At 43.1% G+C, this 19,863-nt stretch overlaps 1 protein-coding gene and 1 long non-coding RNA gene across 3 annotated transcripts in view; one reads left to right on the top strand and one right to left on the bottom strand.

Annotated features, from left to right (window-relative positions):
* Window positions 1-19,863, top strand: part of SPHKAP (SPHK1 interactor, AKAP domain containing) — a 526,349-nt gene that overhangs the window by 203,117 nt on the left and 303,369 nt on the right. The window contains exons 2-3 of one of the 2 annotated variants that reach the window (XM_063915636.1): window positions 9,357-9,471; window positions 19,579-19,689. In XM_063915636.1, coding sequence (XP_063771706.1) covers window positions 9,357-9,471; window positions 19,579-19,689 — 226 coding nt within the window. Of the gene's footprint in view, window positions 1-9,353; window positions 9,472-19,578; window positions 19,690-19,863 lie in introns of both variants that reach the window. The other variant, XM_063915635.1, reaches the window with a different exon arrangement.
* LOC134909144 (uncharacterized) overlaps window positions 17,311-19,863 on the bottom strand; it is a 77,245-nt gene continuing 74,692 nt past the window's right edge. The window contains exon 5 of the long non-coding RNA XR_010175855.1: window positions 17,311-18,249. This is a non-coding gene — a long non-coding RNA (uncharacterized LOC134909144). The remainder of the gene's footprint in view (window positions 18,250-19,863) is intronic.

The raw sequence follows: 19,863 nt of genomic DNA, 5'->3' as shown, positions 1-19,863 counted from the left end.
ACTTCCAAAGTCCATGTTCATCTTCTTCTGCCCCCAATCATCTCCATTTCTCCTTTTCTCCTTGTGATGCTTGTTGTTGAATGTTGATCAGCTCCTCTTCATTGGGCATTTGCTTCACATCTTGAGCTACTAATACTTGCTCAAGTTCTTTTGATTGTAAGGCAATTCTCTTGGCTTCTGCATCTGCAAATGCATTTCCTTTAGCTTCCATGGTTTGGCTCTTAGTATGTGCTTGTACCTTTATTATGCCAATCCTTTTAGGTAGTTCCAATGCTCTGAAGAGTTCCATAATCAAACTGGCATGTTTGATAGGTTTTCCATTTGCACCTTTGAAGTCCCTACTTTTCCAAATAACAGCGTAATCCTGGGACTAGATATTAGCTGTCATGTTTTCAGCATGTATGCAGGCTCTGGTCATTGCTATGAGTTCTGCTTCTTGTGCTGTCATTCTTGGTAGCAATGGTCCAGAGTCTATGACTTCAGTTTCAGTTGTTACTGCATTATCATAATATCTTGATATCTTGATCCATCGACGAACAGGTTCATGTCTGGATTGTCCAGTGTGTAGCTGGGTTTAGTTCAGTGCATCTTGTGATGGTGACATGGGAGGCGCTTAATAGTGCTACTTCATATTTGGCAAGTCTGGCTGCAGAAAGATGCTTGCTTTTTTCTTGACTTAGTATTTCTGTTACAGCGTGCGGTACTTGTGTACACAGTGGATGATCAAGCACAATGTCTGTCACCTTTTCCCTCAGTATTGCTGCTGCTGCCACTGCTCGGACACAGGATGCTGCTCCTCTGATAATCAGATCCAGCTGGGCTGAACAGTATGCCACTGGTCTTTGTTTTGGTCCGTATTTCTGGGTGAGCACCCCTAAAGAATGCCCTCTGTTTTCATGGCAGAATAGGTTAAAAGGCTTTTTGTAATCAGGCAATCCCAATGCTGGGGCTGTTATTATGGCTTGCTTTAGTTTTCTTACTGCTTCTTCAATGGTGTCCCTGTTTTCTGATGGACGCCTCCTTTTTTGTTAATTCATATAGGGGATGCATCAGTAATGAGGCTGAGGGTATCCATTCTCTGCAATAACCAATAAGGCCCAGAAAAGCTCTGATTTCATTTAATGTTCTTGGAGTTTTTGCTTGAGTTATTGCCTTTGTTCTTTCATCAGTAAGGTGCCTTGTTCCTTGGGATATGCAGTGTCCTAAGAAGACAACTTTTTTCTGTACTAGCTGTAGCTTGTCTTTGGACACTCTGCAATCTTCTTCTGCCAAAAAGATGAGTAGTGATACTGTTTCCTTTTTGCACTTGTCTTCTGTCTGTGCAGCAATAAGCAGATCATCGACATATTGAACTAACTGAGTGTCTGTAAAGTGCGGTCTCCATTTCTGCAGGATTAATGCCATTGCCTCTGAGAAATCTGATGGACTGGTTGCTCCCCCTTGGGGTAATCGTGTCCAACAATATTGTTTACCTTCGTGAGTGAATGTTAGAAACTTCTGGCTTTCCCATTCATCAGTAGATAATCTGTTTTTCCCTCCTTTTGAATCTTGAGATTCAACACCTTTATTGATTAATGTTGGAAAAGGGTTGCTGCGTTGAGGGTAATACATCGTCTGATGGTTACTTGTCGCACTTTAGCAGTGCTACTTCATACATGGTCAGCCTTGCCACTGACAGGTGTTTGGTTCTTGCTTGTTGAAGCTTCTCTGTACCTGCATGTGGACCCTGGATGATAAGTTCATGATTCAGCACTATGCCTGTGCTCTTGTCTTCTTCTAGGACTACTGATTCAGCACTGTGTCTGTGCTCTTATACTCTTCTAGGACTGTTGCTGCTATCACTGCCGGTAGGTGCTCTTTGATTACTGCTGTCAAGCTTGCTTGAGTTGTAGGCCACTGGTCTTCACCTCAGTCCATGATTTTGCATAAGGACTTCTATGTATGGCCTCCTTCTTTAATAGTCAGGTAGTTCTAGGGCTTGAGATGAGGCAACTGCTGTTTCCAATTGTTTAATTGCTTCATTCATCTGTTGCTGTATGTAGGATGTGGACCCTCCTCCCTTTCAGTGTTGTCATACAATGCTTGCATGTAGACTGGTGCTAGAGGTATCCATGTTCTGTAGTGTCCTACTAGGCCCAAGGAATGATCATCTGACTTGCTTGACACTAGTTGGCATCTTAGCTTGCAGCATAAATCTTTTTCTTCTCACTTTTGTTAGATGTCGGGTACCTTGGGTGTCCTAGGAAGATTAACTCCTGCTTGACTAGCTGCAATTTCTCCTTCTGAGGCTCTGCAGTCTTGGTCTTCCAGAAACTTCACTAAGGACACTGCCCCTTCTTGGTACTTCTTTTAGTGGTGGTGGCAATCAACAGTTCATTCACATCCTGTATTTAGCTGTGTGTTTTGTGGATAAATCACTTGGTGATATAGCCCCTCCACAGGGCTATCCTGGTCCAGTAGTATTGCTTCCTTTCTTCTACAACTGGTACTGCGGGAATGAGCCAATACTGAACTTCTGTTTTAACTTGCTTCTAAATGGCTTTTTGTTCTTTCCTTTGATAAGTTACTGGAAAGTTAAACTTCTGCTGGTGTGTACTGTATTCTCCTTGGATAAGCTTTAGTACATTGTGCTTCAGCAAAGTCACTGGACATGTACTCCAAGGTCAAGAACTGGGCTGGTATTGGTGACTGTATTTCTTTCATCTCCTGTCCTTTTAAGAATTTCTGATATCATCAGTTCTTGTGGTATCTCCCTCTGCTGTCTTCTGCGTGTGCTGGCTCCAGTATTCATTAGGCACAAACGTATTTCTCCAGTGGGCAAGGTGACTGTAATCATACCTTCTGCTGTTTCCTCTGGAGACATTATGTTCACTGGGGAGTACCTGAAGAAGCTTGTACTTCATATTGGCAGAAGAAGCATCATTCATTTGTCTTCTGGAACTTTTTCTGTCTTGTTCCTTATTATTTGCTTTAAACCCCGGAGCTTCTGTTGCTTTAAATCATGGCATTATCTCTGTAATCTTGCCATGTAGTACTGACTACTTGTCAGATGTCTTTCTTTGTCCTTCTTAAAGCAGACTTCCTTTAGTCTCCAAACTTTCATGCGACCTTCATATTGTTTCTCAACTTTTCTTTTTCCAGTCACTTCTCTTTATGATTCATTCATTATTCTTCATACTTTGTCCTTTCTTCACTTGCATATTCTTTCTCACTGCTGCTGGCATGTCATCTTCTTAGTCCAAGTCCACCCAGGCTGCTGTTCAACATAATGATGTTCATGCTGGGAGTTGTTGTTCCTCTTTGTCCTACTTTTACTGTGAGAGATAGACTTGTATAGCAGCTTGTATTTCAGGTTACATCTTTGCTTTCTTGCGGGGGTAGGGCTTAACCTCCCAATCCAGTCGTTGCAATGGCCTGATCTGTAAGTAAATGTAGAGGAATCTGGTTGTGCATAAAAACAGCTCTTGAAACCCTTGTGTCTCCTGTGGGTAAAGTAACTTTGATCGAACTGCCAGTGGTGACTGAGTACACTGTTGTCGACACGGGAGTTGCACACCCTCATATTCTATCATCTTGTGTGTCGTATAGTGACTTTATCATAGTAAGTTCTGATGGACTCAGTCTTCTCCTGTTTCAAGTCTGGGGCTGCTGGTGCCCTGAGTGTCTGTGCATGACACTATCTCTTAAGTCTTGTCATGTACATCTTTCCACTTTCAAACGTTGTTCTATTTTCCTCTGTCGGAACGTCCGTTATGGCTGGGCAATCATCTGGGTTGCGTATTCTCTGCACTTGTACTGGATACAGAGAAATAGGCAATGATGTCCGTCTTTCAGCGTTTCTGGTGGCATAAATATTTTGACACGGTGGCTCATGGGGTGAAACCCAGTTTCCACAATTTGGGCAGTGTTCATATCCTTCCGAAACACAAAACTGACATACCGGACACAATCTATCTGGAAAATGTGTCATCTCATTTTGCACAGTTTGTATCTGGGCATGAAAAGCTGTAGGGGCTGTGTCTTGATCCCTTGTTTCTCCTCTCTGCCTGAATTGCACCCTGTTGCCTATAGTTCCTGATTGTGGACTATTATCTTCTGGACTCGTAACTTGATTGCAGGCGTCCATCACACGTTTAAACATGAGGGGAGCTTTAGGTAGCCAGTTTCTTTGGTTTGATCTTGTTGGGGTTTCTTGTGATAAAGTATCAGGACACTGGGGCATACTCTGTGTACATAGCTCAGGTAAATCATTCGGATTTTCAACCACAGATCCTTCCAAGATAGGGCTGATTATTCGCCACACTTTTCCTGGTTCATCTCTTTTCAATTTCACTGTTAGTGAGCTTGCAGATGATTCAATTCTGTTCATACTAGGGGTACCTGGGTGTGCATGCATGTCTGGGTATAGGGGTGGGGTATAGTGTGGAGGTGCTGTTGCTGGACTTACAGGCAGTGAGTTTAACGCTGGTTGTGGTGCTATTGGGTACTCTGGTACAATGGGGAAATCATTCTCCTCATCTCTTCTTCTATTCTCTGCTCCTAATTCTTGTGCTACAGTGATCCAGATGGATACTTGATCTCTATAATTATGCTTAATTATCCAACTCTTGTTACAGGAGGCAAATTTTTCCCATTTCTCTAAGTCTAGTGTCCCTTCTGACGGAAAACCTGCTCTTTTGAAAATTTTACTTATTCCTTTCAGAGTTAACTGCCCTCCCTGTTACTAACAATATCCACGGGTTTGTCGGGCCCTGACATCTTTACAGACCGCGCTCCCATGCCTCGGTGAACGTGCGCGGAACCCCTCCTGATGTGGTATTTTAGTAACTCCTTTTGAGGGACTTAAAGTCTCCTTTTAAAGCTTTTCTTACCCTCCCTGTTACTAACAATATCAACGGGTTTGAACCCATCCTGATGTGGTATTTTAGCAACCCCTTATGAGGGAATTAAAATCTCCTTGTGAGACGCTGACTCTGAAGAATCTCTTCTATCCTTGTACCTAAAAAGCTCCTTAAATCCGTCTGTGGACAAATGACATGGGTTGTAGTGTTGCCCCTTCCTCCCTGTGTTGGTGGAAAATCTGTTAGTACTGCTCCCCAAGTGAGACCTGCATAATAGATTATTTCTTCTGGATCACTGAGATGCGTCCCTAATATTATTGTTAAGTTACTCCAAGGGTCTATCCCCCTGCCTATATAGACTCCTGCTTGTACCTTGTGTTCTTGGTAAACTCCCCACTATTCTTGGAATACGTTCACCTTGTGTCTCTTTCAGACAGTAGCTGTTCTTTATTACTGACCCAATTCTACCCCTTAACTGTCTTGCATAGGGACATACAATATATACAGTACAATGTGTGCAGGAGAATCTAGTTACACTGGTTTCATTATTCAGCAGACAACCCGACTCCCCCCCACCTTTTCAAAAGCATATTGACAGAGTACATATAACAGTGCAAGGATACAAAAACAAGGATGACAAATGCTATATCTGTTATCTGTGTGCACGGCAGCTGTTTGAGGCTGCACGGGCACATGGGTCTTAGACCTGGGATTATGTGGTTCCTAGGCCAATAGGTTATGATGTTAGATCAATCATTCTTAATGTAATGTTCCAACAATTCTCTTTTTAAATGACAACCTATTGTACAATAAAATTCATCATCATTTTCCACATAACCAAATGAGACTTCAGTGCTTGTAATTGCCAGCAATCTTGGTGCTACGGACCCTTTGTATTTTCTTAACACAACAACACAGGTACAAGATTTGCATACACCTCTTTGGTTATTTATCAATTCAAACTGGTTATCAGCATTAGAACATATCTTGGCCATGCGCCACCTTTATAAAACGGCTCTATTTTCTTAATAAACATGTATTAGTACTTTCACAATTTAAAAGTTTTCTGCATATTTGATTAATTCCCCCTGTGCACTTGTGGCAAATTAGCTGAAGATATTTACCCACAATTCAACAATATAACATACATGTATGGTACCTTTAAAAAATTTCTTCTGACTGACACTGGGCTCTTTAAGATATTCTCTGACCTTCCCGACTGGACTTCCGCAGATTTCAAGAAACGCTGAGTTCAAGTGAGCAGGTAGAAATCTACACATTAAGTCTCACTTACCGGTTTTTGTTATCAGCGGTTCCTGAAAGATCAGAGGATTTATTGCCAGTGGGGGAGATGCTGGAAGATCCCGGACGAGCCCCCAAAATGTTGGGGTATGTTAACCTATTCAGATCTGGTCTATAAACTCTCTGCAGTCATCAGTCAGAATTCTGTTCCCTTTAGCAACCGGTTGGAGGTCAATGAATGATAAGATGACACAAATTCATGTGTAACCGAAGCAAATCATAAGTGACCCGCTCGGGGGCCATCATGGCTTTATTATTTATAGCTTGAACACAAAGGGTTTATGCTTGCCAATACATTTAGCCAATCAGAATACACCATGTATGTCTTGAAAATACATTGATTGTCATACAATGTTAGAAGTGGCAACTAGGACAGCCTTGAAAATGGTTATTATTTCGTTTATCAGTCTTTCGGACATAAACTCAAAAGATTTCTTTCTTTATTCTTCTCAATTAGCCTTGGATATATCTGGTGTTGCTTTGTCCACCTTGGATACATTTCATACAATGTTGCATTTGTCTTGTACAAGTCATGCCTTAAAACAAGATTATTCAGCAAATATAGTATTCTGACCAGGTCTGCACATTTTTCTTAAGGACATATCAACCCATATTGTGATTAACAGTAAATATCTTAATAAATGCGAAAAAACGTGAATCAATATATATTTGCTATACTGCGGAAGCTCCTACACTATCATGTGCTATACATGTGTGTGATTTACTTGTATGCTATACATGTGTGTGACTTACTTGTGTGCTATGCATGTGTGGGATTTACTTGTGTGCTATACATGTGTGTGATTTACTTATATGCTATACATGTTTGTGATTTACTTGTGTGCTATACATGTTTGTGATTTACTTGTGTGCTATACATGTGTGTGATTTACTTGTATGCTATACATGTTTGTGATTTACTTGTGTGCTATACATGTTTGTGATTTACTTGTGTGCTATACATGTGTGTGATTTACTTGTATGCTATACATGTGTGTGACTTACTTGTGTGCTATACATGTGTGTGATTTACTTGTGTGCTATACATGTGTGTGATTTACTTGTGTGCTATACATGTTTGTGATTTACTTGTGTGCTATACATGTGTGTGATTTACTTGTATGCTATACATGTGTGTGATTTACTTGTATGCTATACATGTGTGTGACTTACTTGTGTGCTATACATGTGTGTGATTTACTTGTGTGCTATACATGTGTGTGACTTACTTGTATGCTGTACTTTTATGTTACCTCATTTATTATTAATCCAGTTGGTGCAGAGAACATGAAGCTTTCTTTGCATGCAGCAGTATAAACTCCTGGAAATTTGGTAAATTTTGATCAAAGATGTGCGGAAAAGATAGGCGGGGGGGGGGGGTTCACTGCCTCACCTGCCATAGACTTTTTACTCCAGAGTTTTGACGATAAAAATTATTAGAATAATACAAAGGAGATATTTCTAACATAATCTTTGTATTTTTCATATTCTTTATACAGTCAAAACTCTGGCGCAAATGTTAGTATGACAGAAAAGGTTCTGCCTCGCCCGCCACACCCCACCTCACGTCACTGATTACAAAACATCCTGTGATGGTGATAGTACAAACAGTTCCATTTTGGGGGGGACGGAGATAAGCATTGGGCGGGATTTGGTATGAAATACCAGCAGTCGGGATCCAGGTGGTCAGGAGGGCGATGCCAGAATCCCAGCGACCACAGTGAGTCCCCTTGCGGGCTGCATTTGCCACACTTCGGGCCCGGTGGTAAGCTTTGCTCGCCACACTATTATATTCCCCCTCGGGTGGTGGAGTGGACCACCACCCAGTGGGAATACCTGGCTTCTGTCTGGATTCCGACCACCAGCATTTCCCCAGCTGTCAGGATTCCGACATCGGTATCCTGACCACCGGAATCCTGACAGCCGGTAAATTATCCGCATCCCCTATGGGTGCCTAAGGCACTTTTTGTCCTGGGCTCCTCTTATCCTACAAATGGTCCTGTGAGACTCTATATATTTTCTGCAAGTTCTTTTCTTAGTCCCACTGGGGATGGGAGAGAAGGAGTTAAAAATCATGTTTCTAACATATATTTTACTTGTTTGTCTTCTGTGTTCCGCACTGTCAGCTTGTTATACAGTAGGTGTCATGTGCATCTCTGCCTATTTGCAGTATTTGAGTTATTACCTCCACAGCTATTGATATGGTTTCCAGTCTGACAATGAGAAAGAACCTAATATATTTGTCTTTCACATAATGACCAGGCAGTGTATTTCTCCCATCTATCACATACACACTTATACATATACATGCTATACATATTTATTTCAATGGCTTCCAGGCATTTTCTGTCCCCTTGAAGTCACCTTGAAATGTTCTTATACAGTACACAATCATTTTTACTTGCTTAGATTGTATAGCGGAAGTAGCAAGAGTAATTGCATTATCATGTTAAATAGGACCTGTCCCTGGTTTGTTTGTATACCAACATTATTCTGAGGGAGAATTAATGAACAGATAAATGCTTCGTTCTCCCAGCAGAAGAGCAGGTAAAATGCTTATACGCCTGAAATATCCAGTCAGAGTCCCACCTCTTCACTGCCGGCGCCGTTGCGGTACAGTATATTCGTTCTCTAGCACAATAAGCGGTGAAGAAACTAAAGACACCAAAAAAAGCCTTTTTCACAGTTTTGTGTTATTGCTGGAGAAATGTTGTTAATCTAGCTACCGGTACTCTATTGGGGTAGCACTTGTGCCCATGTAATTTAGCTGTACATCTGGTGCCACAATATCCAGGTCCGAGCAATCTGGCACCATGCATATGGTCAGACTGCTTACAAAATCTGTTTATTCAGGGACACAGATGTTTCTCCTCTATATCAGTGTTATCTATATTTCCTGCTTGAGTTATACTGAAATAGACCTTCAGTCTAGAAACTGATGAGCTGAGAACCTTTCTAATTCCTCTAGAACATTTAGTTTTATTTCAGGAAACAGCTCTAGAAATCATGCTACAGTACCATCTCACATGCACTTACAAAACACAAAGCTGATACTTCCTTTTAAGAAACCATACCTAGTCATCAAAATGTAAATTGTGCTTGTTTGCAGTGACCAGCTGTTTTTGGTAATTGATTTGCAATTGGTCATATTCAGCATAATGAGAGTAAATCACACTGCTTTATTTCTTTTCTTGTCTGCTTTGATTTCAGCAGCTGTGAGCTGGCAGCCATGTATGGCCCCTTGGACAAATATGGGAGCAGTGGCTGCAGCAGTTTGAACGACACGTCAACCAGTAACCTGGGCAGTTCCATCATGGCATGCAAGAAGGTAAATCTTCATGGATATACTGCAAAGTCATATCTGTGTCAACAAAATGTTGGTTCTTATCCCACATTTTCAATGATGGCAGTTAGTGGCTGATTAGGAGATAGGAGTAAATTCTTCTATTAGGTTCTAAATTCATGATACAGGGGAAGCCTGATTTAGAGTTGTCAGTGTAGTACAGCCTAGCCCAGCCCAGCTATTGAGCTGTCCAGTGTGTGAGAACATCATGCAGTAATTGCCCTACATTCAAAAAAATATTTGATTACAATCCTTGTAGAGCAACATGGTTTATTCAGCTGAAAACTCTGCACCCATGCAACATTTGCATCCAACTCTAAATCAACCTCTTAGGGGCAGATACAATTAGATAACATGGGATATTAGGCTGTGGTATGCACACTCAGGGAAGTTCCTGAGTACAGCCCAGACAGAGGGCGGGATGTATTAAGATACATCGCCGCCCCTCGCCGCTTACCGCAGCGATGTTGATCGCATATGTACTAACATATGCGATCAATATCGCAATGCGGTGACGGAGGCCCCCCGCGATACCTGTGAGGTGGTCTGCGGGGGGTCTCCGTCACCTCCCAGGGGTCTCCACACTGCCTGGACGCCGGGAAGCAGCAGCAGGCTGCCCCCGGCGCCTCCTCCTCCCCCCTGGAGCCGGAAGGACCTCCGGTTGCGTTGCTAGGAGGAGGAGGAGATTACCTTCCGGGTCCAGGGCAGCCTGGAGGAAGGTAAGCCAGGGGGGAGGGGGGGAGGCGTCTGCAGCAGATGCGACGGGTTGTGGCGGTCGGCGATAAGAAGCCCATAGGCTTCTATAGGTTATCGCCTTCCAGAGATGGCGATACCCTGGATGGCGAAAACGCGGCGGCAGGGTCTTAGTAAATTTGAAAATGCGGTAAAACCCCCGTTTTCGGGGGTATTACCGCATTTTTCCTTTAGTACATCCCACCCAGAGAGCTTTGATTGGCAGAGATAACTGCATACAAGAAGAGCTGCCGTACATGGCCCGTTGCAGCAGCTCTTCATATGCCATCTAATGCCTAGCCTCCCCCTGTCTGCCTCTCCCCAATGCTGGGCAGCTGTGTGGTGAGTTACACTGGAGATTTAATAGCCATTATGTGTCTATGTGTGTGTGGGGGGGATATGAGGGTGGTAATATATGGTCCCAAGTTTGCCCCTGTAAGCAATACTAGATTATGTTTGATAAATATCTGCAAGCAAAAATAACCTGAAATTGCTGTGATAAAAGGTGAAAGAGTTTTTACTGTATCATGATAAACAGAGGCCTTAACTACGCCTAAGACTACTGTAGCTTAAGCCTGAAAACTCATTAGGGTTGTGATTATACACTTGCAATAACCATTGGTACAATGATACCCAGTGACGCAAAAAGGGTTGAGGAACGGGTACTAAATACCTGGGCCCAGGTTTGTTAGAGGGGCCCGTGTCCACTCCCCCCCCTTCCCTCACACACACATATCAGCATATCTCCTCTGCGGTGCCATCCTCCAGTGCCATCTTCAGAAAGATGGTGCCGCACTATACAAGCACAGACTCTGGCACTGTGCTCTCTAGTGCACATGTGCCATCTTCCCAAATGTTACTGGGACAATAGCACCGCCAAGGAGAAGGATCCCGCTTGCCAGAGCCAGGTAAGAAACTGATCGCGCCCCCTTTTTTTTAGAGGGGGGGGGAGGGTGTCATGGCCAGGCCCTTGATTATGCCATGCCCCCACTCTCAGTACCTGGCCCTGGCAAATCTCTATGGTCCTAATGATACCGATCAAATTTGAATGATGCATTCCCTTCATTTAATGGAAACATACTGTAGTTCATTCTACAGTCAAAAAATAATACAATGGCATACCTCCCAACTGTCCCAAATACAGCGGGACAGTCCCGCTAATTGGACACTGTCCTGTTGTCCTGCCCGCGGGACAGTTGGGAGACAGTTAGGAGAGCCAGTGATCGCCGCTGCTCTGCAAAGCAGCAGATCAATGAATAGATGCCATCTATCAGTGTGGGGCATCTATCAGTGTGGGGAGGGCAGCCGTGGGCTAGCCAGCGTCTTCGAGCGCTGGGCACGCCCCAATATGTCAAAACCTGGGGTCGCTGTGCTAGGCCCCGCCTAGGGTTACCACCTCATCCCTTTAATTCTGGACACATATTAATTACACAGGTTCTGTGGCTGATTAAAACCAGGTGAAATGGAGCCTTGATGTCAGCCAGCCACAGAACCTGTGTAATTAATGTGTCCAGAATTAAAGGGATGAGGTGGTAACCCTAGCCCCGCCCCTCCATCTGAGGCCCCACCTCCTTTCTGGCCTCAGGCATGGCTGGTCCCACATCCGTACAGTAGAAAGTTGGGAGGTATGCAATGGGGTTGGGTATGGGTGACCGGCCTTTGGAATCCCGTCAGTCACCATACCAACGCCGGGATCCTGGAGTTTAGAATGCCAGCTGGGGGAAGGCGAGCGCAACGAAGCCCCTTGCGGGACACCCACGAGTAGGAATAGTCCCTGCTAGTCGGCATGCCGACTGTCGGGCGTTCAAGTGTTCGGAATCCCAGCGTCAGTAATGAAAGAACTTTATTCAGGAACAATAACCCCTGTGTTGTAAAATAAAGCAAAAATGTAAATTGGCAATACTCACCACAGTGCTGCCTCATGTGGCACACCTTTCAATTTTTGAAAAGAGCATTGTTCTGCTAAAAAGCAAGTGTTTCTATGGAGGTCGTGGAGAGTTTGTATCGGGGCCTGATCTTAGTTATTTAGTGATAATTTCCATGACTCAGGGGTCTATTCATGAAAGGGAAAAGAGTGGAGAAAAAGACCAACTTTGACGGAAGTCTATATCAAGTACATTTCATAAAATGTAAGGGAGATGCTGATTGGTTACCATGGGCAAATTCTCCACTTGTCTGTTTCTCCACTCTTCACTGCTTCATGAACAGACCCCTCAATGTCGGTTGGTATGAGATGGCAGAGGATCAGCAGCAGTAGCTATATAGCAGATTTTCCCAAAATGCTTCAGGAAATAACAATTTTATCAGTAACTTTCCAGCAGGTGGGCCTCTAATGACTCACTATATTAGGGGATTTTGTTCTACAGGCCTCTACATTTAAGCCAAAAAAAATGCTGGCCCAACAAATATGTTCTTATTTATTATAGCTTTAACAATGCTGGAGGCACTTATAGCACAAACTGTGCTCTGAAACCTTCCAATAACCCACTGTGCCGAGCAATGTGGATTATGCAATTATCGTCCTGATCAGCAGATTATCATTGGATTGGAATGATAATCACATAGTGTATGGTCGCAACTGGTCAGTGATGATCGGATGGTCGGGCATGAGAAATCTTCCAATATGCCTAACAGATCCGATCATCGGTCAGCTGCATCTGTCGGTGTATGCACCGCCACAGACAACTGCCTGACATTTCCCCTAGATCCCCAGGGAGGAACAAGGAAATGTTCCGCCCCATACAGTGATAATGTATATCTCACAGCGTATGTCCATGAGATCAGAGGCTCAGGCATATCATATAAAATGTCTGTCGGTGCGAGACATTTTATCTGACAACGTATGCCATCGTTACACTTCAGTTCCTTAGTGCAGTACAGATGACTCACTCACCTCAAAGCTAAATGCACAGGCCCCCAATGTGCTGTAAGTGCCCAGTGATGTGCAGTCAGGTCTCCCAGCACTGCACTTTGCTGGAAGCAGATCCGTACTGCGAATTCACAATGCCTTCTGTTTGTCTCTGCTCAGCAACAATCCATCCACAGCTTGTTTTCCTTTTAATAACCTGTAATTAGGCTATGTAATTCAATTAGCGGAGGTTCCGTGTCTGAGAATGTAAAGATCTGATTTGGAATAGATGCCTTGGTTATGTATTTCTCTGATGTATGTTCGGCTGATTCATTTAGTGGTCTCTTTGTAATTGAATCTTTGCTGTGGTCATCAACACATCAACTGCTCAACCTTTCATTCTTCTGCTATATTTGCTAATATACTACATAGACTGTGATCCTATGAGAGTGCATTATTTCATGGTAAAAGGCACATTATCTCCAGTTTTTCTACACCATTGGAATTTGTCTAGTGTAAGTAAGTATTAGCAGATAAATACAGAAATTGAACTATGGTATCTTAGATAAGTGCTGTTCAGTAATGTAGCCCGGGTGCGTAAGTTGTTACGGGTGAGGAGAAGGTCCAAGATTATATTTAAATTTGTATAGTTTTATAGAATTAGGGATTCATTGGCTATCTTTCGCAAAAAGGTTACCAATGCAAAGCAATGATTGCTGCGGTACAAGTATCTATATCTTATATTGGCTATAGAAGGGAACAATGATTAATAAATCCCGCTTTGATTATAATTTAATTTTTTAATATTATAAAATAGTTTATTTTCTATATACTGTATGTTCTTTTTATTTTCTTTAAGACAGCATTGTTGGGCAGCTGTATCAGGGCGGGATGTACTAATGGGCAAATGCAGTAAGAACCCTGCTTTCTGGGTTTTACCACATATTCCATATGTACTAAAGCCCTGCCGCCGGGTTTCTGATGCAGAGGGTAACGCCAGCTATAGCTGGTGTTACTCTATAGAAGCCTATGGGCTTCTTTCCATGGGTGTAGTACGGTATGCTGGCGCTCGGGCTCCCGGCGACCAGCATACCGGCGCCGGGAGCCCGACCGCCGGCATACCGACAGCGTGGCGAGCGCTAAGGAGCCCCTTGCGGGCACGTTGGTGCGCTACGCGCGCCACACTATTTTATTCTCCCTCCAGGGGGGTTGTGGACCCCCACGAGGGAGAATAGCTGTCGGTATGCCAGGTGTCGGGATTCCGGCGCTGGTATAATGTGCGCCGGGATCCCGACATTCGGCATGCTGAAGACCACCCTCTTTCCACATCTGTACATCTTCCACATCTGTGACCCTGCGGCAGCTGCGTCACTATACATGCGCAGATGGACTCCCGGGTCACAAACCCAGGAGTCCAGGGACCGACTTTTCGGAAGAGCTGTCCTTCGCAATACTAATCGCATATGCTATTAGTGTCGGCACGATGTTTGGCGTAATGTACCGCAAGAGGTTGGTACATCTCACCCTTAGAGCGGGATGTACTAACCATGTGGTGTACATCTTGCCTACTAATTTCATATGTAGTAACATATGGGATTGGTACAGCGAAATACAGCTCTTCTGATAAGAGCTGTTCTTCGCGATGCGCACCAGTCCCTGGACTTCTGGGCTGCAGGTTGCTATGGAGCCACCTAAAATTGTGCCTTCCCTGAGCATGTGCTGTCCACAGGCTCTCTGACAGCAGAGCTGAGGCAGTGTGCAGGCTATGTCCTGGCCCTATTTCAGCTTCTTCAGGGGACTGCAGCTCTCAACAGGACTACCTTATTAAGCGGGCAGCCATGGAGAGAGTGACAGCACTGGTGGCATTTCAAATGTGGTGTCACCTGCATGTTAAATGTAGCACTGGCCACCAGCCAATCGGAGCTTGCAGACCGTCAGCGAATCAGGAGCCACTGCTGCGGCTGCTCCTGATTCACTGCACGTCCACAAGCTCCAATTGGCTGGCAACTGGCACCACATTTGAAAGGCTAGAGACACTGTCTCTGTCTCCACGCCTGCCGTCTAAGCACCATGAGGTACACTACCGCCAAGGACCGAGGTGGAAGATCACTGTGCTAATGTATTTATCATTTCTGCAAGCCAGGGGCGCTTTAAGAGAGAAGAGGCCTGTGTGCAGCTTCCTTCGTTTGGGCCCCTTCCTCTCTGCCAGCAACGCTGTAGACTCTGAGCATAGAGGGCTCAGACTCTACTGCGCATGCGTAGATCTCCGCGAAAATAGCATGGTGGCAATTTACCCAGTGATTTCTTTACTGCGCTTGCGCAGAACACCATGCAAATGACCGCTGTGACATTTCCTCTGTTATTTAACAGTGTTGCTGCCGTTGGCGCGGGACTCCAGAGGGGTCAGTATTCAAAAAAAAACACTACACCCATTATAGATACCAGTGCTGCAGGCTACCAAACATAGAGATCCTCTCAAGTGGAAGGTGCCCTTGCTACCACCATACACTGAGCCGTACAGAGCAGTTGTGCAGCTATTGTGGCAGAGAGTAATCTGTAGTACACATATCTCTATGTGGTATCTGAGCACCATGTGGGCAATTCAATTAGGTGCGAGTTTGATGCCGCAAAGTGAATTCACAGCAAATTCGTATTGCGAATTACATTTGCAATTCAATTCCAAACCTTTATATTTTAGAGTAAACTTGCCTGTTTTGCCTGGGCAGGTGAAGAGGTAAGGAAAATCTTTACTTCAAGGTAAAAAGGAAGGGACTTGCTTCAGAGCCCCTTGGACATCCTTCCAGCCCTCCCCCCCCCCCCCCCCCCCCCCCAACCTAATGACTATGCAGACATTTGGAAGTTTTCAATAAGCTTAATTGGACAAATAATTACTGTACTGTCATTTTTGGGGGTTAAAAAAATTTACTCAAATGACCCTAACTCCAACTCTTTCATTAGTTTATGCACCCCAAACTTAATGCAAGTGTTTTTATTTAAATGAAAAATAATTGATTTTTATTATTTCTTTAGCTGTGGAAAAATAAATAAATTGGCCTCAGATTATCCCTAATTTTTCGTTTAATTCCTTCATAATTAAACGAAATTCATGATCTTAGTACATTTTCTTACTTTTTTTTTAAATACACAAATTAGCCATTTGACACTTTTTAAAGCATCCAGTACTTTCCTTATGCCCACTTACAGCCTTCTATATGGTCGTACTAACAAAGTTGTCACTTTTTTGAACTCTAGGAAGGCTCCCCGATTTTTCATGCTCTTTTCCCAGTTTGCTTTCTAGACAAAATTCGTACTACCTCTCTGTGAGTAGTGAGAATTGCCACTTCTAATTGAATTGTGCGAATCTCAGGTGCAGACACGAAGGTGAAGTGTGCCCGTTTAACTAGGCGAGTTTGACTTCTGCATACTCTCACCTAACTGAATCCCCCCCCCCCCCATGTGTCTGGTAATTGGTGGCTACCTGTGTGAGAAGCAGCAGAGGCAATGTGGCTATTTATGTGCAATATATAGTTTGCAATAAGCAATATTTCTCAGAAATACATGTCTCTCAATGGAGGTTATTTCTTTGTACTATACTATAGCCAATATTTGGCTGACAATGGTTAATAAACTATTCCTGGAAATGGGGAGTATTTTTCTGGAATTTATACAGTAGTTTGCAATGAAGAATTATCTCTGTAATATGTGAAATGCAATGAGAAATAGTTGTCTGCAATATAGAGTTTGCGATGGAGAAATATCTGTGTCATATACTATACATCTTGCATTGGCAAATGTTATAACTAACAATGAACAAAAAGTAAATCGTACAATCTCAGAGTTGCGCAGTTAAATGGACAAAGCTGTCTTGACACACTGTTCAAGTGGGGGGAAGAAACACCAATTCCCAATTTGATCAGAAGAAAAAGATAGAACAAGATGTCACAGGCGCTAAGTCCTTAAAGATGTCTATTGGGCCCTTGATGAGGCAATAACCATGTGCAGCGGTTACCAGAGTTAAAAAACGGTATAAATACCATGTGACAAGAAACAAATATATTGACACAACAAGCAGATGTTGATTTAAAATCTACAAATAAATTATATCCGTGCAATGTGGAATAATTACATCCATAGTTCTTGTGGATGTCTGTTTAGCTCTTAATGAGGCAATAACCATGTGCAGCGGTTACCAGAATTATGAAACGGTATACATACCATATGACAAGAAACAAATTTATTGACGCAACAAACAGATGTTAATTAGAAATTTTTCAAATAAATATTATCAGTCCAATGTGGACTAATTCATCCATAAAGGTGACTTGTGCTTTCAAGAGGCAGAATGGAAAGAATCTCTCACCATCTCTCGAGTTTGCGGTGGGCTAGCTTATAAATAAGCAAGTGTGGTCCTGGGCTGAAATAGCCTGGCACCACCGCAATGGGTTTGTCAGCGTAAGTCAGCGTAAGTTCACCAATGATCCAGGTGCACCTTTCCTCCGTCCAAGCAACGCGTTTCGGTTCAGTAGAACCTTTCTCAAGAATTGGATGAGGAATAGTGTATCAAATGTCCTTATATACCTAGCTAATAGGCAAACAAATTGGATAATTCGCAGCACCGTTACTTGCGGGTTCTAAAATCGGAAGTGACGTGTGTGCGTTCCAATAGCTAGTTCCTATCTTAACTCTCTTAACAATGTGTCCCACAGGGAGTGTTTTCCTGCACCGCAAATTCCGGATTCTTTTTGTCTTTACTAGGTGTTGACGATTCATCCACAAGGTAGGGTTTACGATACTGCGACTTCCGCAATCTCCAACCGGAAGTCACGTGTGTGCGGTTCAGTGGCAACTTCCTGTTGTTACTCGATCAATACGTTCCACACTATGTATCCATACCTTTCATGACTCCTAACCGGCAGTGAAATCAGTGCGCTTCATAGACCATCTACTCCTTGCATTTCACAACGCCCACACTCATTACTTTTTGGGAACAAGAATTTCTTCTCCATATTATGAAGCCCTATCGGCCATCTTGCATCAGGGATCAGATAATCTTTATACCATGAATGGAAACAGTAGGGAGCACCCACATGGATACCTATCTTGGTGGTACTTTGTATTCCCAACCTGTCCATCCCTATTACCCGGGTGGGGTCCCAAGCTGTCTCCTGAATCGAGTCCGGATTCTGACATTACATACAAAAGAGATAAAAAAAACATATTAGTACATGAGTGAAAATAAAACAATTAAAACCAGTGAAAATCTATAAAATCCTGAAGTGATAATTAATCTAAGATTACACCAAAGAGATAAAATACTCAATCTAAAAACCATTTGAGTTCAAAATCTACGTTGTGTCCCTTGGGTTTCAGGGTGTCTAGATTAATATTCCATTTCATCTCGCACTGTGGCAATGTAGTCTATTTATTAGAGTGCAAATGCGGACAAATGTACGTAGGGAAGACATCACGAGCTCTAAAAACAAGGGCTGCGGAGCATATATACAACATCCGTAAAGGTCTCGAGGCACACCCCCTGTCTGACCATTTTAGGACCACACATAATAAATGTGAAGGGCATATTAAAAGATTTATAGGACTACAGCAGATCAAATCAAATTGTAAGAACAAAAATCTAGAAAAGCGTCTGGCACAGTGCGAGATGAAATGGACTCTCATCACACCAAGTGTCTGCTCCTCCTGAGCCCCAGGCCTGGCTCTGTACTCGCGTCACCCCTGTCTTTACACTTTTCCTGTATATGGCTGTCAACAGAGGGAGGGAGGCTACTTTAGTAATATAATCATCCCCTAATTAATAAATTAATGGTCATTTGTTTGGAAGGTAAATAACTGCATTTCCTGTGGTGCGTATTTGCTGTGCAGGAGAATGTGGTCATTGTTAGGCAAAAAATACTCTATTCTGCTGCTCCATACAGTGTGTATCATTTCAAAGGATTAAATAATAATAATAATAATAATAATAATAATAATAATAATCCAGGCACAATAAACTAACAACCACCATGTTTCATTCCCACATAAAAAAAATCAGCATCACTGATTAATTACTGCTCAACCTTTTGCACTTGGAAGGTGACAAAGACGTCCAAGTGAAAGTATTGACCAACGCTTGTAATCCACCGTCTCTGACGTCCTTTGTAGACACACCACTAAACGGAATAAACCATAATTCTCATTTTTCACTCCTTTAATATTTTTTAAATAATCTACTCCTGATAAACAAAACCCCAGTCCTACTTGTAAACGTACTTACAGAAGGTACCTAGCTCCCTGTCTACAAGGAATAAGCCATCTTCCTAGCTCCCTGTTAGAAAGTTTTGCACTGTCACAAATGTTGTTATTTGCGCCTGTAAAATCTATGCCTGTTGCCTAAAATGCATGCAGCATATACAGTGCAATAAGGGCATGACTTATACTTTCATGCCATGTGTGAACCTTTCATAAATGTCGCCTATGGGCTCAATTTGTCTGTTTCCTCTTTTGCCCATTGCCAGGTAATCTGTCCCAGCCGATCCACAGACTCCTTGGAGTACTGGCTGCAGAATTCCAAGAACTTGTGCAAGATCGGACTAGTAGAAGACAGGTTGGATTCCAACTGCGCATCTGTGAGTAGCTAACAACGGAAGAGACATTGATCGATTTGTAGTACAAATAAAGGTTCTGATGCGGAGATGGGAGTAAATCGCGAGCACACATGTGGGTGTTACACACGCACAATGCTAATTGACTGCAAGATATGCTCCACCAACTCTGCATCAGCCCCAAAATGTGAAATGAGG

Source organism: Pseudophryne corroboree, chromosome 4 (genome assembly GCF_028390025.1).
Source record: "Pseudophryne corroboree isolate aPseCor3 chromosome 4, aPseCor3.hap2, whole genome shotgun sequence".
In the NCBI taxonomy this organism is placed as follows: domain Eukaryota; kingdom Metazoa; phylum Chordata; class Amphibia; order Anura; family Myobatrachidae; genus Pseudophryne; species Pseudophryne corroboree.
The sequence above is the reverse complement of the archived record's forward strand: the minus strand, read 5'-3'. Positions and strand labels throughout refer to the sequence as shown.